This window comes from Panonychus citri, unplaced genomic scaffold (genome assembly GCF_014898815.1).
Source record: "Panonychus citri isolate SS breed McGregor unplaced genomic scaffold, ASM1489881v1 Contig00077, whole genome shotgun sequence".
Classification (NCBI taxonomy): domain Eukaryota; kingdom Metazoa; phylum Arthropoda; class Arachnida; order Trombidiformes; family Tetranychidae; genus Panonychus; species Panonychus citri.
The window spans coordinates 2908337-2932701 of record NW_026515482.1 but is presented as its reverse complement, the minus strand read 5'-3'; the positions used below and the strand labels follow the sequence as shown (position 1 = coordinate 2932701).

General features: G+C 31.6%; 4 protein-coding genes and 3 non-coding genes across 7 annotated transcripts; 4 read left to right on the top strand and 3 right to left on the bottom strand.

Moving 5' to 3' along the window:
- Window positions 1-2: 2 nt before the first annotated feature.
- Window positions 3-2153, bottom strand: LOC128386861 (SWI/SNF-related matrix-associated actin-dependent regulator of chromatin subfamily B member 1-like). The gene is given in 9 exon segments (XM_053345963.1): window positions 3-596; window positions 695-885; window positions 969-1135; window positions 1229-1494; window positions 1589-1715; window positions 1814-1919; window positions 2065-2086; window positions 2088-2108; window positions 2110-2153. Coding segments are annotated over 9 exon segments (1095 nt in total). The 5' UTR covers window positions 2139-2153; the 3' UTR covers window positions 3-430.
- Window positions 2154-3049: 896 nt separating this feature from the next.
- LOC128386874 (uncharacterized) lies at window positions 3050-17451 on the top strand. The gene is made up of 4 exons (XM_053345981.1): window positions 3050-3550; window positions 4286-4459; window positions 15779-16623; window positions 16956-17451. Exons 1-4 carry the CDS (start codon window positions 3354-3356, stop codon window positions 17228-17230), a joined length of 1491 nt encoding a protein of 496 aa, XP_053201956.1. The 5' UTR covers window positions 3050-3353; the 3' UTR covers window positions 17231-17451.
- Window positions 10678-14299, top strand: LOC128386873 (uncharacterized). The gene is made up of 2 exons (XM_053345980.1): window positions 10678-13691; window positions 13786-14299. Exon 1 carries the CDS (start codon window positions 10819-10821, stop codon window positions 13279-13281), a length of 2463 nt encoding a protein of 820 aa, XP_053201955.1. The 5' UTR covers window positions 10678-10818; the 3' UTR covers window positions 13282-13691; window positions 13786-14299.
- A 3-nt stretch (window positions 17452-17454) lies between the features above and the next one.
- Window positions 17455-22503, bottom strand: LOC128386875 (putative uncharacterized protein DDB_G0288537). Its single transcript, XM_053345982.1, has 2 exons — window positions 21671-22503; window positions 17455-18103 (listed from the first exon to the last, which is right to left on the bottom strand). The coding sequence occupies exons 1-2, from the start codon at window positions 22143-22145 to the stop codon at window positions 17919-17921; spliced, it is 660 nt and encodes a 219-aa protein (XP_053201957.1). The 5' UTR covers window positions 22146-22503; the 3' UTR covers window positions 17455-17918.
- On the bottom strand, window positions 18776-18857 carry Trnas-aga (transfer RNA serine (anticodon AGA)). The gene has a single exon. It is a non-coding gene; the product is annotated as a tRNA-Ser (tRNA).
- Trnas-uga (transfer RNA serine (anticodon UGA)) lies at window positions 19131-19212 on the top strand. The gene has a single exon. It is a non-coding gene; the product is annotated as a tRNA-Ser (tRNA).
- On the top strand, window positions 19665-19746 carry Trnas-cga (transfer RNA serine (anticodon CGA)). The gene has a single exon. It is a non-coding gene; the product is annotated as a tRNA-Ser (tRNA).
- Window positions 22504-24365: the final 1862 nt, after the last annotated feature.

The window sequence follows — 24365 nt, the reverse complement described above, 5'->3', positions numbered from 1 at the left end:
GATTAAATCAAAATGTTTTTTTCGCTAATTAACATTTTAGGTTATGTTAAATTGTTTCGTTAAGTTAGTGTATGTATAAGTGGTTAATTGGTGTTAATTAAGGTATATTTAGTTGTGATTGATTACAGTTTGTTTCAAGCCTAAGGTAACTTGTTATGACTTGGAAACTTTTGGAGATTTTTTTTTTGCTTTGTGAAAGGTTAACACTTAATTGTGATAAATTAAATTTGTTTGAGAATTTGTGAAACAGCAAATTGATGATTTAAGATTTAAATAAAAAAAGAGACATTGCAATTTTATAGCTGATTAAGATCTTGATTGTGTCCAGCTGAATAATTTTTTTTTCGTTTGGATGACGATATTGAGACGATGGTGAAGATGAACATTTTATAATGACCACTAGAAGTGACCTAGAGATGAGGGGCCAGTTTTACCAAGCGGTGTTGGCTAATCTTCGCATTCGTCTTGTGTTTCTGTCTTGATCTCGAATCTTTTTCTCCATCTCTGCATCGGTCAAGGTTTCAAGGAATGGACACCATTGGTCAGATTCGGCTTGATTTCGGAAAGGTACTTCTACTGTGGCCAGTGGAGATTCGCTGTGGATTTAGATGAGAATAAAATTCATAATAACATTTTGTTTCTCTTTTAAGGGCAAATGTTAATTCAGTGATGGAATTGAGCCAATTATTATTACCTGAAAGCGTATGTCCTTTGATGCCATGATAATTGTCCTCTTATACTGTAGGCGATTGAGGTGACAAATTCACCACCAAGACCAAGTTCTGAACAAAGTCTCAAAGCAAATTGTTCGGGACTATTTTCTTTCTGTGACATATCCCATTCAAATTGATCGACCAGAGAAATGTTACCAACGTGAATATTTAACTATCCAGAGAATAAGAAAAATAACTTTAGAATACCAGAATTGTCGAAAATTAGAGTTTCATTTAAGTTGAATTTGACTTTACCTTAAGAACGACTCTTTGGTCAGTTTGTTCTTCAAGAAGAGTGTCCGTTTGAAAAGATTCAATTTGTTGTCGAATTGACTGAGCAATGGCTGGGACAAACGCTGCAGTCGGAAGATCTAAATCATCGCAAAGTACTTCAGCAAATAATTCGGGAGTAATTAATTGTTCTAAGAAATGGAAAACAATACAATCAGTAAGAGAGATATTTAAACTTGCAAACTGGTAAAATTTGATTTTAAATGTTCGCATTTGATTCTGACCATTTTTATTCCACGTAAATGTATCTCTTAATTTGTATCCATCAATTTCCATATCAAGACGAATAGGGACAAGAACATCGGGTTGCTTAGCATTCTCATGGATGATAGCAGAGTCTAAATCATCGAATGCCAAAGGAAAAGTTCGAACCTTTTTACCAGAAAGACGATTTCGACTGACTGGAGTAGAACATGGAACAGCATCAAGATGATGACTACTATTTGGTAATGATGCATGGACCCAATTTGCTCTCTTCGATTTAGTCTCTCTAAATTTACAAAATTCAAAGTAACCAAAATTTCAACAATCATGATAAGTTTCAAACATGAATCACAATCTAACAAAAAAATCTCAAAAATTACCTTTGGGTTTGAGGTTCACTAGAAATAGAGATGGCCTTATATTTTTCATCTCGACCATGGAAGATTTCATCAACTTCACTTGCTTTCAGAAGAGTGATATTTGTAGCCAAACTGTGGGGACCCAAACCTAAACAAACGAAAATAAAAATGAATATAATAATCGAAATAAATTAACAGTAAATAACAAAAAAAAAGATTCGAAATATAAAACCAATCAATTCTCACCTAAAGCAGCAAGTTTTTTCCTTTCATCAACAGTAACCAAACGACGCCATAAGCAAGGATACTTTTTATAAAGAGATCCTCTGAACATACGTAAATAATTACCAACCTAGAAGAAGAGACAAAACCAAGTGATTAAAGATGGAAAACAATCAACAATTAAAACAATTTAACAATATAATCGGTGACAATTTATACCTAAAAGATCAGAGGCTCATCTTATACACAGAAACCAAAGCCCAACATTAACTTACCTCTGATCCAATATAATAATACTCCGTCCTTTTCATCCAATTGAAGGTGTTGGTCTATCACCGTAAGTTCTCATAGTCAACAATTAGTTAATTGTCCGAAAGTGACAATTGGTCATAGAAAAAAAATTAACCCAAACAATTAAAATGAAATGAAACCCAAAAATGTAACCGAAAAGTGAACAACCAGATGACAAATGTTTCCAATGGGAAAGAAAAAGCGGTCAATTCAAATTGATTTTTCGAAAGAATTTTGTTTCCAATTGATTGGATTAACGATCAAAGTCCACAATAAAATTGAAACAATTTAAAGTAAATCAATAGATGAGAATTGGAGAAAATCGAAATTCGCAACATTAACTGGAGAAAAAAGCATTTAAATGCATAAAAAGAGCAACAGTTTGAATATCGAAAACCTCAATTGTGAGAATAGAATTTTCTTATTGGAATTTTGATTCGATTTTGATCATTTTATCGATAATTAAATTCTAGATGGATGAAAAGATCATCAATATATGATGGAGAAAAGAAAACTATTTACAGGGGAGATGGAAGATAAATAGAGAGGGAGAGGAGAATCAGGATGAGAAGGGAAATTAAAATTCTATTCGATAGAACAAAAAAAGAGAGAGAAAAAAGAAAAGAAAAGATCGATGAGAAAGTAATAAGTTCTAGAAGTAAATCACCCAAAGAATCAACATCATGATGGTTAGTCAACTGAATCGCGCATTCGTAACTCAGAATGAAATTTCATCACCCAAACCGAGAGAGAGAGAGAAAAAATATAACATCCAAATAGTTAATATCGACTCTCGAACTTTTTTGTTCTATCGATCGATTCAAACCAGATCTCCCTAGCACTTTGAACATTTCCTATCATCGTCATCATCATCATGAAGATAATATCATCTTCTCACTTAACAACTTTAACTGAGCATGAAACTTTCCTACTTCAATTCAGTAGTTATCAAATTTATCTTTTCCCTAGTAACCTTATTAACATCAATAGATCACCTTTAACTTTACAATCATTTACAATTAACATCAACATAATCAACTGATTGAACCGGACAATTTAATCATCTGATATCGTGATTATCAACAATAGTTTATTGAATTGTTGATTGTATCATTATTTTCACCAGACAACAACAGTTTAATTCATTGTTGTTGTTATTAAATCTCATTTTAAACAGTTAATTCAGTTCATCTTTTTGTCTTCTCGATTGATTTTTTTTTGTTTCTTTCTTCATGTTAGTAAATTACCTTTGATTGTAAGCCTGAATTCACCGATGGCCTTTGGTTATATTGGTCACATCTTGTGGCGAGATCGTAATGAAACCTTTCACCCTGAAGATCCAGTGGTCATTGATTCTGGACTTTCACCCGAAGTTAAGTTCACCTTTATTGATGTGATTCCAGGAGTTTTGAAAAAACCACCGACGGGTTTTCCCGCTAAAAGGGAATCAATTGCTTACCATAGTTTCAGGTAATTCGAGTGACTAATTAACGATAGAACAATTAAACTCGACAATTTAATTTTATGCAAAATAATCAACCTTTAATTAAGTTAATTCTTAGTTGCATTCAGAATCAACCTTTTACTTTACTTGAGTATCAATTGCAACAAAGGTTAATTATCCTCTTAATTGCTACAATTTTGTGATCAAAATCATTAAATTGAAACAATTTTTCATCAATACAACAATAATCAAGTTAATTGTGTATTTATAAAAAAAAACTCTTCCAGTTGATTCACAATTTCCAACTTAATTAGCTAATCATTAGCTATCATTTACTCAATCGATTGATTAATGTAACTTTTTTTCCCGCTCAGAGTAAACAATCAAAAGGACAAACAATTAACTCTTAATTGTAGTGATTTTTTTTTCATCAAATTGTTTTCATTTCAATTCCTCAAAAAATTTAATAATCAAAATTTTATTGTAATCAATACAATCAAATCTAATAGTAGTTATGATGATTTGTTCATTATTCAACAAACCCAATTAAACAATTTGATTATCAAAAATTCAAATTTTATTGATTGTTGACAATTTCCTTTAATTGGCTAGTCTAGTTGCCTTTAGTTACTCAATCAAATTAATCGTTGGATTAATGCAAAGGTTGATCAAAGTTGATCATCTCCTCTCAGTCTAATCCACGCAATATACTTAATTGTAATTATATTTTTATTTCTTCCACTAATTGTAATCAATTCTAGTGCCCTAATAGGAGCCAGTAATGATTGGCTTGCCAAAAATACTGATTGGGAAGTAATTAATTGTGAAACTGTTTTATTGTTTTTCAAATTTGAAGACAATGGTTGGCAATTAGCACCTCAAGATACCTGTTTCCACCTTGATGGTGATGCCCACAGCTCATTAATGGCCTTAAGGTAAGTTAATTGTTACAATTTAGTATTCAATTAAGCTTAATATCATAAAATTTGATAGCTAATTATAGTTGAGCAATTGAGTTTTTCTTGGTTCCAATTTCAATTGGTAACAATTATTAGACTCTCACAATTGTCTTCCTATTATAATTATACCTTTACGTTGATTAAAATGAATGAAATGAAATGAGTCCATCTAATTACTCTGGTGATTAGTGATTTAAATATGATTGATTTATGTAGATGGTAAAAATTGATTGTAATTCTGATGATTACAATCAACATATTGTTTTCATGTATCAAGTGTCAGTTAGTTGATTTATTATTATCATCAGAATTACTCTGAATAATAATATTATAAATGGAGAGTTAATTGTAACCAATTTCAATTAATTGTCTTGATATTTAAATTAACGGTAAGTGAATGGTGACATGATGATTAGTGAATTGTTAATAGTAACAATCAGTCAACCATTTCAAGTTAATTATGATAAAAATACAATGGAACCAGAAAATTTCAACAATTAACCCAAACACAAATTTAATAAAATGATTAATTAAAAGTCAATCAACAAAACCACTTAACTCTAATGATTTAATTTCCTTTACAATTAATTTAACCATAAGAAAATTTAATCCATTCAATTGATTAGGAATATTTTTTACAATCACTAACAAAACCACTCATATAGTCAATGTAATTACAACAATTAACTTGAGATAAACTCAATTGCTGAACTTGAAAAGATTTTGATAATTATGATTATCCATCAATTTAATTGTTATTATCTGATTATTTTCATAAATGTCAATGAGAATCTATTTTTATGGCCAAGGAAAATGTCAATATATGCAATACCCAATCAACAGTCGAGACTCCGAAGAGAGTCAAAAAAAGTTCACCATGGGACATTTTGACTCCACATGGAGTCAAAACTTTTTTGACTCTATTCGAGTCATTTTTGGAGCCTTTTGGACTCCAAAATAATGAATCTTCGCAGAATCTTGAAAGAGATCTTAGAATTCAAAATAAAGAAAAATCAAGTCACTGAACAGAATCACACAATGCATTAAGCTTTGAAGAATCAAATATGTAAGATTCGCTTTTGCAGAAAGAGAATGAATAAAGAATCAAATAATTGTGAATTGTGAAATTCAATATTCACGAGTTAATGATTCTCTTTTCTGTGGTAAGCTTTTCAAGATCACGAATCAAAGATAAATAATTATTCTGTTTGAATTTTATTTCAGATTGTCAAAGATAATTGAATTTTATTTTATTCAGTTCTTCAAATATTCAGAATCTTAGTCTAAAAAGTTAGAAACAATCAGAATCGAAAAGATCATTAGTTCCTTCATTTTCACTTTCATTTTCAGAATCGTTTGACAAAGAATCAAGGTCCACCTGATTTTGGGCTTTGTTTAGAATCGCATTTCGTGCACTGAACTCTTTTATTATTCTTTTACGAACTTTGAATTCAAGAGAATCTGAATAAGACATTATATCAGCGCGTCTAAAAACATGATCTATGAAAAGAAAAATTTGTTAATATATCAGATTAAATATTTCATTATTATTCACATACTTATGAATGCAATTACTCGTTTTTTCCCTAACTTATAATCGAAAGACCCGACTTCTCTATTGACAAAAGGTTCTTTGAATCCCCAGATGTAGAGTAAAGGAAATTTTATCTTCGGATTTCTTTGCTTTTCTTGTAAAAGTTCATCAATGTCAGATTTAGATAATAGTTTCTTTCCAAGTGTGACATCACGATAATATTCGACAGGAAAACAAGTTCTTATAATTTGGTACGCATAACTTCCTGGATCACCAGATCTTGCTTTTTGAACCGCATCTTTATATTGATTTAGATCTAATCTTATCAAACCTTCAATATAAATTTGATTCTAGAATCGATGGAATAAAATAATCAAATTTAGAAAAGGTTTGAGCACAGAGAAAAATATTACCTGATGGATTTTCTTGTAGGTAGCATCAATTTCTGGAACTTGATTTATTTTCTCAAGAATTTTTCTGTTTTTTTCTCGCAGAATATTATATAAGTTATTCAAAGCTCCAATTATAGTAATAACTATTGAACCAGTTGTATCGTTCATGGATAAACTTTGTTTCTTTTTGTCAAGATCACGGATCTGCGATTCAAACTCACGAAGTAACTTTTCATTAGGAGTTATATCTATGAATTCAACATCATTCAAAACTTCAACCGGTAACTGATTCGAATCTACTTCCTTGAGTCCACATTTTTTTGATTCATTGAATCCACTTTTCTTTCTTTCACTCGTTAAGTCTTGCTTCTTCATTACTTTGGACCTTTTGCTGGTATCACAATCAGAAGTATTTTCTGCCAAATCGTCTTCATCTGCATCTATTTCGATTTTGTTTACATCAGGTTCCGATTCAAAATAATTTGATTGACTTCTCAAAGATCTTTTTTCAAAAAGCTTGTTCAGTGTTCTCCCACATAGCACAAGTTGAGCAGGCGTTGAGTCTTTTTCATCCAGTGGTTTGTGTTTCAAATGTGTTATCTTATCACAGAATCTAAGAACCTTTTTCTCACTTTTCCATGAACTGTTTGACTTTATATTTTTTGCATAACAAGCCTTCAAATTAGTCTCAGAATCTGTAAGGTTGAAAAGAAAAAAGTATCATGAAACTGAAGGATTGTTATTCACTATATTTACCTCCAATGGCAATGATTCGAATTGTTACTTCTAATTCATTGAGAGATATTTGAAACACGTTCAATCTTTTATCCATGAAGCTTTGAAATGGATGCGAAAATCCAAATTCTTCGAACTGTTTTTCTTTAACCATAATTAGTAGCGGTTGATAACACGGAGAATAAGTGGAATCCAGAATGAATGGTAAGGCGATTGCATAAACTGATCCTGGAACCAATGAAGATTTTTTCTCACTCGTTGATTGTATCACATCCAAATTTTTCTTTGGGCTATTTATCTTTTCAATCAAGGTTGTTAGTTTTTTTATTTTTGTTGGTGGCGAAGAAGAAACTTTTGTTTTCTTGGAACTCTGATTCGTTGAGAAACTTGAAGATTCTTCATCTTCAGAGAATTGAATGTTGTCGATATTTTTACTTTTAGGAACACTTTTAAGAGAATTTTGATTTTGTTTTCGATCGCCGAAAACTTGTTTTACAATTGGCTGAGAGAAAGCACTTAAGTTGTCGAATATATCAGAATTTCTCAAAGACTTTTTCAACGGATAACTAGACATAATTTTCACAGTTTTACACGAAAGTTTAAGCAAATAGATTAAGCATGAAAACTTGACTGCTGAATTTTGCAAATTGAATTTGCTTTTATTTGAAAAAAGATCTCCTTGATTTCATATTAGTGAGATTTTGAACAGGTAATTGGTTAGTAATTTGAAGTCTTGAGGAAGAGCTATTTCTTTCCCCTTTCAACTTTCCTTAAACTGTATTTGTTAGTTTTCTGATTGGGTAAAAATTTCAATTAATTTGGATTGGTTACTTGATCATAGGTATAATTTTGTTGAAAAAATTTTGGTTGATAAACTAGTTTGAATAATTGAATGTAAATGTAAATTGTCTCATCTGAGACAGAGAAAATTTGCTTACTGTTTATCATGTTTGCTGTAATTAACAATCGCTTCTAGTAAGCCAGGATTATTTTGTAGCATTTCTAAAATCTTCGGATCACAATGTGGTCGAGATTCTGGAATTTTTGTTGATTGAGACTCTTTAAGCTCCATTTGAGTTGTAGTGTTTGAATTGTTGAGTGAGCCTCGGTTACCGGACCTTTCACGTTCAATTCTACTGGCTTCATCAGTCTTGGTTGATTCAACCTGATTATCTGACTCGTAATTTGATTCACAATATTTCTCATTAACTGAGCTCATTTCATCAGTCATCTCAACTGAACGAATGCTTGAAGTCAACGCCTCATCGCCTTGGTCATTTTCGGCTTCTTCGGTCGAAATGGTTGAATTTTTATTCTCGAATCCTGAATCATTGATTTCCGTATCTGCATCAGTATTTTCAGTTTCATCCATGTGAACTGGCGTTGCTGTGCTAGCAGCATAGCTTATGCTTTGAGTGAACGGAATTTGAATCGATGCCTCGGTTTCAATATTCTCGGAAACACAATCGGAATGAACTTGAGCACCAGCTACGTTTTCTGTGGCATTTTTAACTTTCTTGCGTTTTTGAATCGGCTCTTCACTTATTGGTTGAGCAATATAACAAGGTATTGATTGAGATGAAGTTGGTGCCGATGAGTTCTTGTGTTCGAGACTATTTAACACCTTGTTTTGATCAAGGTTATCAAGAGTAAATGAACTTTCTTCTTCCTCTACACTTGATGATCTTTTTCTCGTTCTGCGATCTTTTTTAACAGGAATCACTTCTTGTTCTGAAATATCACTTTCACTTTCGCTTATGTAGACTGGTTGACCAAATGGTATCTCAAGTGAACTCGCGATTCGACTTGAAATTTTAGTGCGATTGTAATGTAAGGCCTTGGAAAGAGAATTCACGAGAAGCTTTTCCGTACTACAATCGTAAGAATTACGACCACAAGATCTCATTATGTGAGCTGCAATTTAAGAAAAGTAAAATTAAGATAATTATAAACGTGAATCTAGAACTTACTTATTAGAGCTCTCAGTCTTCTTTCACCCAGTCCAGTTTCAAATTTTCCCTGTACTGGATTTGACAATGGGTCTGTGTAATTCCAAAGAGTCAATAACGATTTTCGTCCTGATGATCCACGAATAGTTACATCCGAGATCCAATGAGTCGGAAAACAATATCTCACAAAGAAAGTTAGAATTGTAGTTGGCTCTCGGTCTTCCTGTTTACTTGAATAAGTTCTCAAGGCTCTTTTAAACTTGTTGGTTGAAACAGGAAGTAACCCTTCAACCAATGTCCTTGCACCGGACTCACGAGTCTCATCTTTAGGAATCTTGAATACACGAGAGTTTGGAAAATTAGAATCAAGATTAATTGCTTCAACTCCAGTAGAAAGTGGAATCTTGACCGAAGAAAATGTATCAATTATCAAGTTAACCATCTTCCCAATATGCTTGAATTGAGTTGAATAGTAGTCATATTCTGGGAGAGATTCAAGAGATGAGTTAAAATCTGCTAGAGCTGATTTAATATCCACAATTTTCATTTTCAACTTAACATCGTCTGGACTGAGTTCATAATTTGAAGTTGTCTCTGATTCTTGTTTCTCCTTTTTGATCTCGGATCTCGTCTGGATCTTTGAAGTTGAACAAGAATCTTCATTTTCTTGATTATCAGAGAGTGAACTTGACACGGTGACTGACATTCTCTTGGATTGAGATCTTTCTCTTCTTTCCAAAATGGAGACTCTCTTGAAAAATGAATCAAAGTCAGATTGATTTATAGCTTTCAATGATGACCCAGTTATAGATGTTACCAGAATGTTATTCAAATTGATCCAGTTATCGATCTTTGATGACAAACGAGTGAGACGCTTTTTCTCTTTCCTGAAGAACGCAGAATACGAACTGAGCAAATCCTGAGAATCATCTATTGAAATTAAAAGAAATTAGAATTCCGAATCATATTCAAAAAGAGAGAATCACTTACCGCCTTTTGCTACTATCATAGCGGGTATTTCTTTATGACCATCAATTTGGATCTCAATGAGGTTTTCAGGAGATAGTTCAAGTAGAGTCAGACAAGATGGAATCTTTTCTTCATCCAATTTGAATCCAACCGGAATAACAGATTCATTTTTCGAGTTCTTAACTCTTAGAATACAAACTAGAGATTTTTGACCCGCCATTAAATGACAAAGAGTACTGACAAGAGTTGATTGATGGTGAATATATTTACGCTTGTTTTTTGATACACGTTTCAACTTGATAGAAATCGTCTTTCGACGAGAAGATAAGTTCATAAAAATCACGGAAATGATACTAAAATCAAAATACTTTTTTTAAACTCGTTATAAAACTAAAATGAACAGTAAAATTTACACGTTTAAAATACAGAAAATTTAAAAAAACAACTTCCGATTTTGATAAATTTGATGTTGCCTCTTTAACTCTTTGATTAGATAAGAAAGATCAACAGTTGCTAGGCAACGGGAGAATAGAATAAAAAATGTTCTTTTCTCTTTTCTCCATGGTAACCGAGAAGGTTAAATATTCTCTTTAGTTTGCTTCACATGTCTTTCTCTCCAATTCTAAAATTGTTAATTAATTATTCTTAATTAGTTTAATTAGAATAAATTTTTAATTGGTGCAATTTAGTTCTAAATTCTGTTCTCATTTAATCTTTATACGTGTTCTCAGTGTTCAAACCATCGATTCTTTAACTATGTCTTCTAGAAGACTCTTATCCTCACGTTCAATCAACAGGCAAAATAGAGCGATTCATTTAAGCTCACAAGAGTCATATCTTTCTAGTTTACCGGATTTCCAAGATCAAGACTCTGATGTTTCTAATCAATTTGATGGCTCTGAAAGTGAAATGGTTGATTCTGAATCAATAGAATCAACCAGTTTTTCTGAATCAGAAAACGAATCTGATCCAGAAAGTTTGAATCATAACTCTTCAGACAAAAAACAACCATCCAAAAAAGATTATTGTGAAGCAGTATTGTCATGTATGATGTCTGTTGTTGGCCTCAATCTTTTGCAAGCAAGTTCAATGGTGAATTTGGTGAACAACTTGAATTTCAGATTTTCCAAGAATCCAGTTCTACTACCAAGTGCTCGGTACCATTGGGACAAACAATCAAAAGAAAATTTGATTCATACTTATTTGATTTGTGATAATGGTCACTCACATGGGCCCTTCAAAGGCGACCCCAAAGATTTCGGATTCTACAGTTGCTATCAAGAAAGAGTACCGGCAACATTAAAAAGTGAGAAATTCTTTCTTCATGTTTGCCTACGACGACAATTCGAAAACCATTTACCGTCGATTCCATCTGAAAGTTGGAATATAGCAAGTTCAAGGATCAATGATGATGTTTCTTCAGCTACTCAAGCTAAGAAAATAAAATCTTCTGTTTCCGAAAATGGAGTTGTAAAATTGACATTGACTATTCATGGTGACGAGGTCCAGGCGGGAAGTAGCTCCACAGTTAAGATATTTCCTATTTTTATTTCAATCAATGAAATTCAGCCTGAATTTAGAAGAAAACATTTCTTTCTCGCTAATCTATTCGTTGGTAAAAATAAACCTTCAGTTTCCAGCTTTCTTGGACCTTTGATACAAGAACTCAAGAGTCTGGAGAATATCCCAGTTTCTTGGATCGATGAACAGAATAAAGAATGGAAATGTACTTTTCATTTAGTTTGTCTTATTGCCGATGCACCTATGAGAGCCTATCTCAGGTCAGTACGTCAATTTAATCACATACATGGATGTGATTGGTGTCTCATCAAAGCATCTTCATCAAGAGGTGCAAGAGTTTTCCCTAATTTGGAAAGATCAGAATCAAATACACTGAAACGAAAACATTCTGACTTTATAAGATTCGCTGATTCTGGTTTAGAAAACGGTGATGATTCGTTGAATCAGAGATTCGCAGGATTAAATGGAAATTCGCCATTTCTTGAACTGTCATCATTTGACATGGTGAAAAGTATTAGCGTTGAACCAATGCATTGCTTGGTTCTGGGGATTTTCAGATCTTTGATTACCAAAGGATGGTTTGGAACTGATCAACTTGATCTTTTTGAAAGAGATGTCAATAGAAATATTCTGAGAGAAGCTCTCTCATCAAGATTGCTGCAGATTAAAGTTCCCACTGACTTTGGACGTGCTCCTCGAGATCTAAATCAGCTACGATTTTGGAAAAGCGCTGAATTCGACAGTTTCCTAGTTTATTACCTGTTCTCCACGATCAAAGGTCTTCTCAAGCCACGGGTAGTAAAACACATGATGTGCTTAGTCAGAATTTATTTCTTATCACATCGAGGTCAAATAAATAGAGAAAAAATTGACGAGTTAAGAAACCTCATCGAAGAGTTTCAATCAGGAGTCGCTGTTCACTATGGTACTAATTTTTTGACATATAATCTTCATATTTTAACTCATATGCCAGATTCTTTGATCAACTTGGGACCGAATTCGAATGTATCGTCATATCCTTTAGAGGATTACATGGGAATTCTTAAAGAAAAGGTACGACGTTCTTCAAATATTGCACCTTCTCTCGTACGTACTTTTATCAACGATTTCAAGTATCAAGAAATATTGTTAACCAAGATCAATGATTGGCGATTGAACGAGTCTGAAATGGAAGATTTTGGATTCAACAAATTCGTTGAAGGTAATGGAAAAACAATTTATATGAAAGATAAAGTGCTTCCAGTTGATAAAATCAAATTTCTAAGAATAATTAGAGAAGAAATATCTTTGGAAGATAATGAAGTCGAATTTTTCAAGAGTGTTTCGATCAACAAAAAAAGATTCTCATCAAAAAAATATGTGACTGGTAAAAAGCGAAATGATTCGGTAATCAAGAAGTTTGATGGAGGATTCTGGGAAATCATATCCATTGTCAGAATAAGAAGTCAAGGTCCTGTGGCGATTTGTAGGCAGATTCCTACAAATGCGGTGAAATTTGACCACAGTGGATTCACAGGAAGGTTCGTTATTCGAATTGATCATATTCATGAAGTTAAAGTTCAAAAAAGATCTCAAGAGATTTTTTCTTTGATCATGTTAACGGCAAAGACTAAGAAAGCTTTTTACATTCCGAGCACCGAACTTAGTCCGAAGCATCAAAGAGATCACGTGGTTGACCCTTTCCTAGTTAACGTTTGACGCTCTTACATTGTTCAGTGTTCATTCAATTTTCTTTGAAATTTTATTTCTTTATTGTGATTAGTTAATCATTTATTCATTTTTCTAGTTTTAAATTGTTACTTAATCTTCCAAGCAACAAGTGTCACAAGGAAATTTATTTAAAATCAACTAAATCTTTCAAAAAAAAGTGATTAAAAATTCATCAATTTGTGTTTCTATGAAATAAGCGTCGAAAGATCAAAGGTGATTCCAATTCAGACAATTCATCGCTTATCCTTGTTAATTATTCAATCATCTTAGTGAAACTCTTCTTCTTCATCATCTCCATCATCTCAATCATCTTTATCATCTTCATCATTTATCAATATCTTCAAATCTTCATCATTTCTTCAAGATCAGAAAAGTAAGATTTAGAAAAATGAGTAAAGGTTAGTATTTAGCTTTTTCGAACATTTTGTTGAATTTAGCTTTTTCTTTTCTGAACACCTGTAATTAATTTCCTTTTTTTCTTCTTCCCTCAAGTTGTTATCATGAAATATATTCAAAGATATCAAAATGTTCGAATTTTCTTTAAAAAAAACAAAGTCATTAAAAAGAAACAAAGATTCCAAATGATTCTAAATTTTATATACGCAATTAAGGATTATCAAAGATTGGAGAAAAAAGCCACCAAAAGATTCAATAACAACAATTCTATGGATTTTGAAATGGAAATACAAGAAATGGACACTTTCTAATTATTCAATATCTCAGATCCAATTTTCAATTGTTTTTCTTTTCAATTTATTCTCACGTTGAATCTTCTTAAGAGCTTTATTTCATATCAAATATTCCAGAACATTTTACTTTTTCAAATATCTCAGTACAAATTTTCTAAATGAATTTCAATCATATTTTACACAACAAAATGTTAAATCAAGAATCATTGATTCTCCGAAATTGTAACTTTTCACCAAATTTTTATCTCCGTTGATCTCACCATTGTGATTTGAAAAAGATCCATAACTGAAAATTAAAAACCTTGATTCTTAGAATTATAATCAATGTGTTTGTTCAAACTAACTAGTATGTAGTGAAAATTTAATTTTTTTCTAGTTTGAATTGAATCTCATCTCCCTCTTCAAAACTTTAAAAATCAACTAGATTTCCCAAACTTTGATTCTACTTTTTCAAGATTCTTGAATCCAAGAATCATTATTTTTGGAATCTACTTGGAGTCATCATGAGATCAAAACTAGTCTTCTTTTTTTTGAACTCCAAATTGGACTCCAAAAAGAGTCCATGAATTTTCATTTAGCGTCCAAAAAAGTTGATATGTTGATTGGGTATAAAATGTCAGAACTTGTAGATTGGGATAACATTTATTAACAATTGTGACATAATTTTATTGTTCCCTTATCATTGAGATGAATTAATTTATTATCATGAAGATGATGGTCAATTCGGGTCATTTATTGAATCGTGACATTTATCTTCATCATCATCATCCAGAACTTTTGCTTTTTTTTCATGGGAATATCTTGGTTCCTTTTATATATCGATTATCGTCCAACTCAACGACTCAAACTCTCAATTCATGGAAGCAATAAATTCATTCTGAGAAAAGTTAACTCTCCATGTAACGATTGTGTTGACAATTTGAAGTACTAATAGATTATCATCTCAATGATCATCAGATTATCTTTGATTCTTTTGATTAAGTGATTTACTAGTTTATCTTCATCATCATCATCATCTTTTTTTTTTGCCTTCTCTTAAAGAGGAAAAGATGAATTGGAAGAGAGTTTTTTTTTCTTTCGGAAGCGAATGAGAAACTTTCCTGTTCCATTGAATTCTTCATGTTTGTTTATCCATCAGAAGGAAACATGATGATAATGATGATGAAAATTCTTATTTCATTCATCAGTTGTTCTTGATAACAAAACGACTTTTCGTTTTTCGAAAGAGAGAAATATAAATAAGTTCTATGTTCTAAGTTCTAAGTTTAGTTGAACGAATTTTAAAAGGATAAAAAATAACTTTTTTCGAATTTTTTTCTCCTCTTTATCTATCAAGAATATCTTTTTTTTTCTATGATCATGAATACACTTTACGATTCACTTCGTCCTTTTCCTTAGCATTTTTTTATCGATTCAACTGAAAACATGGAGACTAGAAAATGATTCATCGTTTTCATGGTCATTCTTGAACCTCCTCAACGATTTACATTATCGATGGACTTGTGATTTGATTGATTGTTACAAATTATCATTTTCTTCATCCACTCCTACCAAGTTAGAGCTCAGAACTTTCTTTCCATTGCCTCTGATGCTGTTATTTACTTTTATTCATTTGTATTTATATCTTTTAGAATGCTCATCGAAAAGTTCTGATTCCATGATTTATTATTATTCAGCTGAGAACTTTTGTTTTCTCTTCCCATCAAAATTCAACTGTTTTTCTATTGTTGTAAAAAAAAATGATTCGATTATTATGATTAATTGTTTTCTTTACTTTTTGGCCTGATTATTTATAGACTTTGGTTGAAACGAAGAGAGATCGATTTATCTTCCAACGATACCAATAGATCTAACGGAATTGAAGTAGTCCCGGAAATCGAGGCCACTAATGGAACAAATAACAAGAATGGTACCGATGAGAAATCGATGATTCCTCAGATTTTGAGCTATGTTGACTTTAGGCCGGAAAAAGATGAGGCCGATGAGTCGACTCGCTTCGAACGGCTGGAAACTGTCATTGAACGTGCCAACAGTGCAATTCGGGCCGGGGAAGTGAAAGGAAGCTCAATAACCATTGAGACACTTTATTTTCCGGCCAATTCTGATTGGGAGATCGATACTGAGGAAACTCTTCATGTTTTCCCAGGTAAATGTGTCTCTATCCTTCGACTTTTTTACTTTACTGGACCTGAGGCGATGCAAGAGGAGGTCGCGATTCGTGACTTTACACCTAAACTACTCTCCGGTGGTGGACTATTTAAGAAACCCTCTTTCGAAAACCTATCGGGAATAATGTCACGAGCATCTGATTGGTTGGCCATTAACGGGGAAGATATTGATTTCAAGAATGCTCAATGTCTTGAGATAAAGGTTAAACATTTTAAACACGTTGACACCAATACAATGTCCCACTCTTCCGATCGTGGTGATTACTTAAGGATATTCAGAGTGGCCTACACCAAGAAACCATCGACTAAACTTAAAGATGAAGGTGGGGGTGGCCTTAAACCCGACGATGAAAGTTGCTATTCTCGTCAATCTATTTTCCTTTCCTCAGTTATATTCACTCCAGCTGATCAGGAAACATCATTAACACAAATCAAACATAAACTTCACGATTGGGTTGATAAAGCAATTAAAGGTAATATCATCAATTAGTAGATTAACAAGTGATAATCAATCAACTCGATCTCTCCTGAAGAAACTTGAACAATTTATTTTTATGCTTAATTGCTATTCTTTGTTGTATTGAGATGAAGGGAAAGGATTAATCTTAGGAAGAATCTAAATCACTCGACAAAGGTTCAATCATCAAGAATAACATTCAACTAATTAAAAGTTGAGTTCGAACTTAGAATTTATCTTCCATCTAGTAGTAATAGGTGACGCCACCGAACAGGGAATTGATTTACTATCGAATTAGTTTGAACTATTGGATTGATTGTTGATCTATTTTTTTGATTCTATTAACAGATTTACGATTTGGTGACAATAATCCCGGAGTCCAAAAGCCGCGCTTGCTAAGCGCTGAAACGGTTGAAATATTTTGTCGACAGTTTTCAGAGGAAGATATTAAAGCGGAAACGGAAAATACTTTCCAATATAATCGCATTGGAACAATTAATTGTTTCCTTTTTATGGCTTTTCGGGTTTACTTTGACGTTGGACAAGTTGGACGGACCTTCAGGTCTCGATCCGTCGCCTCGACCACTTCGCGTCCGAAAAACGATTCATGCAAAATGATGTAATCAATTTAATCATCTTCACTCATAAACAATTATCAATCTTTATTCATTATCATAAATTAACCAATTCAAATTTTCATCGCTCTAAATTGCTATCATTATACATTATCAACTAATCATATTAGTTGAAATGCTAATCAATCAATTGTGCTCATTTGCAAGCTTATTATCAAATCATTGTTAATCAAATCATTTGCAAATATTAAAATCATGTCAACAATTAATGATTACCAAAAAGTGAAACAATCAGTTTATTTCATGATTTTAATTGTTACGATTGTTTTTTTTTATTGTAAAGGTTTTCAATGGTCGAGAAAGGATCAAGTTAACAACAATCAGTTAAATGGGATTAATGGATTAAATTTACTAGATTGATGATTAGGTTGATGGATTAAATAAAAATGAGACAAAACAATTAAGGAGGAAGTGGGTGGTCAATAATCAATATCCGCTCTTGATGAAAAGGTTTACTGGTTCAACTGTCACTTTAATCAGTTTTAATTGTTGAGGATTTCTTTTTTCAATTAATGACAATTTTTAGTTTAGTTAATTGTTTTGATTAGATTAGATTAATATTAGATTGGAATTATTTTTCTATGTCTTTTCTTTGATTGGAATCAACTTCCAATCAGTTGAATATTTGATTAGAACTTTTGTTTTTTTTCTTTCAACTTTCGAGCTTCGATTTTGTTCATTTGGTTGAACGTCCAAATCGAAGGAAATAAGTGTCGCTAGTTTTTTCTGGCCTTTTACGATTCTCACGAGGCCAAAGAGCTATAGTTCGTTCGGGGTTGGGTGATCGACCGAACCGGATGAAGCTCTTGTCACTTTTATCTCGATATCTTCGACCTCTTTGATATGGTCCTTCCAATGCTTCTAAATGATGATAATCCGAAAAAGAAAAGAAAAAGAATTTTTTTCAACAAATTTCTAAACTTAAGTTTCATTCGAATTCAGTTTCATCATGATAAAACATGACGGTGACCTTTTTCTATCCCAATAGAGTGAATATTGAAAGAGACTTTTTTTCAATTTTATTCTTTTCCAAAGAAAATTAATGTCCATCTCTAAGGACTGACCATCATCATCATGACTTATTCTGAATCATTGCTGAAATGTGAGGGATGAATTATTAAATTTTAAGCTCACAATTAATTCAGTTAGAAAACAAATCAATTTTATTCAAATAAAGTTCAGTTGCTCATTAATCTAAATGAATAATTTCGAATCCAAACTGAAAAAGTACTGTTTCCTTTTTCCGGTGAAATCAATTCCAATCAATATTCAATTTAGTTATAAATTAAAATTTTAACTGTTGAAACTTTGCTCTCATTTGTATAAATAGTGATTATTTTAATTGCAAGATAATTGAATATGTAATTGAATAGATTGTTAGAAAAATTAATCAACGATTTATCTCAATCGAATCACTCAATTGAGAATCTACTGAACTCGATAACGTTGATAACATGATGCGCAGTAAAAGTGAAATGTTCAATTAGAGTAACAATTAATTTCTATTGAAATTGTGAAAAAGAAAAAAAATTTCGCAGTCGACAGGATTCGAACCTGTGCGGGAAAATCCCAATGGATTTCTAATCCATCGCCTTAACCACTCGGCCACGACTGCAGATGAAGTAAAATGGAAAATAGTGCCTATATAAAGATGCGAATAGTAATCAACCCATCATTCGCACGTTAAAACGTTCCTGGTCTCTATTATATAACATTAATTATGATTAATTGCTGCAGATTGAATTGAGCTTTTCTGTAAACAAGTTTTCCAGTCTGATGGTTTGATCCTAAGGAAAGGTAATTAAGATGATTGATCGTCTCTAATTAGATGACGTTAGCCTGTTGATTGCAGCCAATTGTAGGCATGTAACGTGCTGATAATTCATCTGCATTCGTGGCCGAGTGGTTAAGGCGATGGACTTGAAATCCATTGGGATTTTCCCGCACAGGTTCGAATCCTGTCGAATGCGAAAAACTTTTTTTGTCCATCACAATCGAAAAGTTCACAAAAGTTCCATTGTTTATCGTTGAGAACTTTTTTTTGTAACTTCACGAATTCTCATCATTATCTTTCTCAACAGCACTTTCAATAGCTCTGTCCCTTATAACTAGTTAGTTTTTATCTTATTTATAAATGAAATCGTTTCCGAATATGAGATTGAAACGCTTTAACATACGAACGATGTTTCGTTGCTTTCTCCAGACCAATTTCGTAATTATCTCAAGATCTACGTAAACTCACCATCAAGACGGCAAATAAAATTTAGGTCTTCTCTAGGTGAAAACTAAAAAGTACTCAAGTCAATTATAAGCAAAAGAAATGATCGAAAAAACTTTGACGAAGTTGAAATGATCAATTTCGGTTCGAGATCAGGTTACCATTTGGTACACTCGGTATTTACACAGAATTTCAAGTGTCAATGCAGTCGTGGCCGAGTGGTTAAGGCGATGGACTCGAAATCCATTGGGATTTTCCCGCACAGGTTCGAATCCTGTCGACTGCGAAATTTTTTTTCTTCCTTCGAATTTTATCAAAAAAGTTCGAATCTACCGTTCTAACCTATCGAAATTTTTATCGCCCTTATTTACCAACCAAACGAGATCTTTTCCAACCCTCAGCCAACTACAATCAATAAATTGCTTGACAATTAAACAACAACAACTTAATCAAAGTGATTAATTTACTTTTATCACAAATACAAAAATCTAATGTAAAGAGACTAGAAACTGACAATTAGATTAATTATTCAAGAGAAACAATTGATTGCTTTGAAATCATTTATCTCTCTAATTGTTAACCATCAGCACAAAAATTCAGGAAAATTTGTATTGTAATCAAAAAAAAAAATTGTCCAATTGTAAATTGTTTGTATTACAATTAACCAGTTAGACAACATAATCAATCATATAAAAAATCCTTAATCATAAACAATTAACCTTGGTTAAATATCCTCATAATATAAACTGAGCAAACTTTAATTACAATTTTGATTTACAATCAACAGGTTCCATTTATTATATTATAAAATTAAGTTAATCAAACAACCAAAGAGCAAAATTAATTGTTAATTGTTAATCAATTTAAAATGATTATTATTAATTCATCCAATGAGAGCAAAAAAAAAGTAAATCAATAATTTTAACTAATTCCAATTCCTAGAATAGTTTGAAAAAAAAGACAAAACTAATTAACTAAATCAAATTTACTTCCTACACTAATTAAGTGAAAAACCTTTAATTGTTTAACTAAATAATTTATGATTGATTGTTAATTGTCCGAGAGAGGAGAGAGACAATTAAAAGGAAACATTAAATTGACTTAGTAAAGTTGATGATTATCTTAATTGTCAAGTCTAAATGAAATTTTCAGGTAATTTATCAACTTAATCATTTGATTAATCGGAAGGATAATTGATTGTTGCTCATCTTTGGGTTGACATAATCAACTAAATCAACAGGTAAATTGTGCTAATTAAACTTGACTGGATTAGCAAATCAAATCAACAACAATTCATAAAACATGATAACTAAATAATCATCTTGATTGTAATCAGAATTGTAATTATCAATCAACAAGTCAATCAAAATCATAATCTTAATCAGAGTCATCAATTTAATTAAACACCAATTAAGTAAATACACTTATGATCCATATAATCACTAATGGACTGGGATAATTATTCACAATTAGGATAATTAAGAGGCTAAATTAATTCATATTTAACATTTTAAACTTGAACAATTTACCGATAACTTTAATTAACGAAGTTAAAAGATTAATGATTAACACAGAATTAAGATTCAAATTGTAACAAAATTAATATTCATTTGAATTCGTATTCAACTGAGAATCAAATCAAATCTAAAACATGCAAATCGATTGTCAATTAATTAAATTGATTCAATGAAGAAGAAGAAAAAAAATCTCTTAAAGTTTCATTAACAATTAAGAACTTAGAACTTTTTTTTCCCTTTGAAAGGTTGAAAGGAAAAAAAAACAAGTTCGATGAGACTGAACTTTTTGGTTCGATGAATTAACTGAAAGTCTCAGGTAAATCTAAATTAAAGGTAAGTAATTGTAATCATAACTATTGTGTTAAGTAAATATTGATTCTGATTCCTAATAATTCAGATCAATATTCATATGAAAATTAATCTGAATACCTGTTGGTTTTCAGGAACAAAGGTAAATCATATATATACATTAAGTCATGATGGTGATGATTTGATTTTCTAGGAAAATAATTACTACTATAAATATATTTACAAAGAAAATCATTTAGGTATTAATTAATTACGGAATATATGAAATCAATGTCAACAATCAAATTAGGAAATTAAATGAAAACAAATGAAACTTTTTTTTCCTCCTTTTTCATTAGTTGTCATTATTATTACTATTTGATTGCTACTGATTAATTAACTTACCTGGGGATTTAAAAAATCGTCCAAGTAAGAGATGAATTGTATTTGGAGGTCGTTGAAATGTAGTTGGTGATGATGATAAGGATGAAGATGATGATGGTGATAATGATGATGATGATGATGGGAAAGATGCTGATCCATTTCTGGTTCCTCTTAGAATCGGAAATGGGTATGAATTTTCAAATTCAATCATGTTTCCTGGTTCCGGTGACATTTGATGGTCTTGTTGTTGTTGTTGTTGTTGCTGCTGTTGTTGGGGTTGAGGTTGGGGTTGTTGTTGTTGATTTAATAAATCGGAAGATGATGAGAGGGAGGAGGAGGGTGATGAAAGTGATGAGGTGGAGGCGGAAGAGGAAATAGGATCGATGCCTTCAAAATAAGTCTGATAATTTGGTAAAGGTGAACCTTGGACAGTCAATGATAACAAGATTAATTGTAAACTAATATAATAAATATCTATGAATAAATAACCAGCCATTTGATAGCTTAATTATTATGGATAAACAATTAAATGATTAACTAAATTAAAGTGATTATAATGAACAAAAATTTCTCTCAGAAATTAAAGAAACAGAAAACAAATTAGACCAACAATTAAACGAGAAAAAAAAATAACTGAGATAAACTCACAAACTAATTGAAAGTTTTAAAATTGATTACAATTTTTACCACATTAGAACAATTAGTTAATTAAGTTTAACAGTTAGCACATAAGATGAAACAATTGTCGTGTAATATATAATTTAAATTGATTTGAACACAATTAACTTTCAGGATAAACTTTTCTATTGGTCAAAGTGAAATGTTTGGACAAATTAGTCGATACATGATACAGAATCAGAATCACAATTGTAACCATGTTTTCAGTTTCAACTCACTTTTCCATCATCCTTATCGTCCACCCCCTGATCATCCTAATCATCCTAATCATCATCATCATCATCTTGAGTTAATCTTGCGCATTCAAAATTACTTTATATTGTATTATATCAAACTCACCGTTAGCTGTTACTTGATGATCATGATAATATTTCAATAACTCTGAACCTTTTCAAGATTTTATCATGATAGATGATTAAATATTAACTCACCACGATGCTCATGATGATAATAGAGCCTATATGATCAGTATTATGATAGCACTCAACGTCATTCTCATCATGAGCGTCATAAAATTTACTCATCTTTGGCACCTTATCTCACCTTCATTGTTCAGAATCCTGTTCGTCCTCATCCTCGTTTTGAGTGTTTTTTATTATATCAACTTTACTCTAAAGTCCAAACCCTTAACCTTTATTCAAGTCATTTTTATATAATCGTAATAATTATATTGTGGGTGGTGGTGAGGTAGATACTTTGAGAGTGGTAAATACATGTTGGTTATTTCCTTCATCTATTTCTATCCCTTTTCAACCTCATCCTGAATGATTAAACGATTCAGATCCACCATGAAACTGAACTATCTTTCGAGACATTAGCAATGGACTAACGATGATAATCATCATCAGTGGAAATCATGATTCTCATGGTGTTTATTTTATATTCTTATTCTCTTACCTTTAGGTAAAGTTTCTGATATTAGAAGATAATAAGATATTCTTACTATCATCATGGAAAATATTATATAAATTTGGACTAAATTCATTTCATGATATATTCGAGATAAAGACAAAGTATCAGAATAAACAGAAACCGATAGTTTTTCCGGCTAATTTTTCATCTTCCACCACAACTCTGGTGTTCCCACTCCACTTTTCCTGATGTTCCCTTCTCGGTGGGCAAAGAAAAAGCTCATCTTAAAGCCAATAGAAAAAACTTTTTCTTTTTTTTCTTTTCTCTTTCATCTTCCCATCATGAACTTTATCATGATATCATATCATATCATTATCATGGAGTTCAGTGTGTTAGTACTCATGGTACTTGAGTTTTACTACTGTTAACTAATAATAAAACTAAATTGTATTATGTTAACTAATCAAAATCCTACACAAATAGGATTAATCAACTGTTATCATGAAATATTAATTCATTGAATAAAGGTAAATATTGCTTATCACCATGTTCATCAGATAATCAGAGTATCCATGAAGTTTGTCATGAATTAGCAGAAGAAGAGGATGAGTGAAAGTTAATCTTTACAAAAGAAAATGGAAACTTTTTTTTTGTTCTATTCGAAAACTTTGACCACTAGTGACCATTACTTTTTACTTTGTTATCTGTGCAAATATTATCGTCTTTTGGTCAGTTATCAACAAATGATACCATAATCTTACTATCTGTTAACTATCAATAAGATGATCATGAAACTTATTTGGGAATCAATGAGAAGTTTAAATTGTTACTGATGATCAACAGACTGATTCCAATTGTTGACATCGATATGTAACATTGATCATGAAAATAAAAATCTCCACTGAATCTTCATGATGATAAATGAATCTACTATCATCCAGTTCGAATCAGATTAAACGATAAGATTAACGAAAGATGAAGATCTTTCATCTAATTCAAGTTGATCCTCTTTTTGTTTTTTTCTTTAATATTTTACTCATGGATTTTTCGATAAAAAAATAATAACAGCTCAAGATTATCGTGAATCATTTACCTGGAAGAGAGAGAGAGAGAGAGAGAGAGAGAAAAGTTCTGAAAGATTCACTTGCCACTGGAAACAGTTTTCGGCATCAGAAAAGTTACCATG

Bases quoted from the DNA above. Each gene is read 5' to 3' on its own strand.
- LOC128386874 (XM_053345981.1), top strand. From the start codon at position 3,354: ATGGCCTTTGGTTATATTGGTCACATCTTGTGGCGAGATCGTAATGAA. The intron at 4,460-15,778 runs GTAAGTTAATTG...GATTATTTATAG, and splicing joins AGCTCATTAATGGCCTTAAG to ACTTTGGTTGAAACGAAGAG. The intron at 16,624-16,955 runs GTAATATCATCA...TTCTATTAACAG, and splicing joins GGTTGATAAAGCAATTAAAG to ATTTACGATTTGGTGACAAT.
- LOC128386875 (XM_053345982.1), bottom strand. From the start codon at position 22,145: ATGGCTGGTTATTTATTCATAGATATTTATTATATTAGTTTACAATTA. The intron at 18,104-21,670 runs GTAAGTTAATTA...ATCATCATTTAG, and splicing joins ACGATTTTTTAAATCCCCAG to AAGCATTGGAAGGACCATAT.
- LOC128386873 (XM_053345980.1), top strand. From the start codon at position 10,819: ATGTCTTCTAGAAGACTCTTATCCTCACGTTCAATCAACAGGCAAAAT.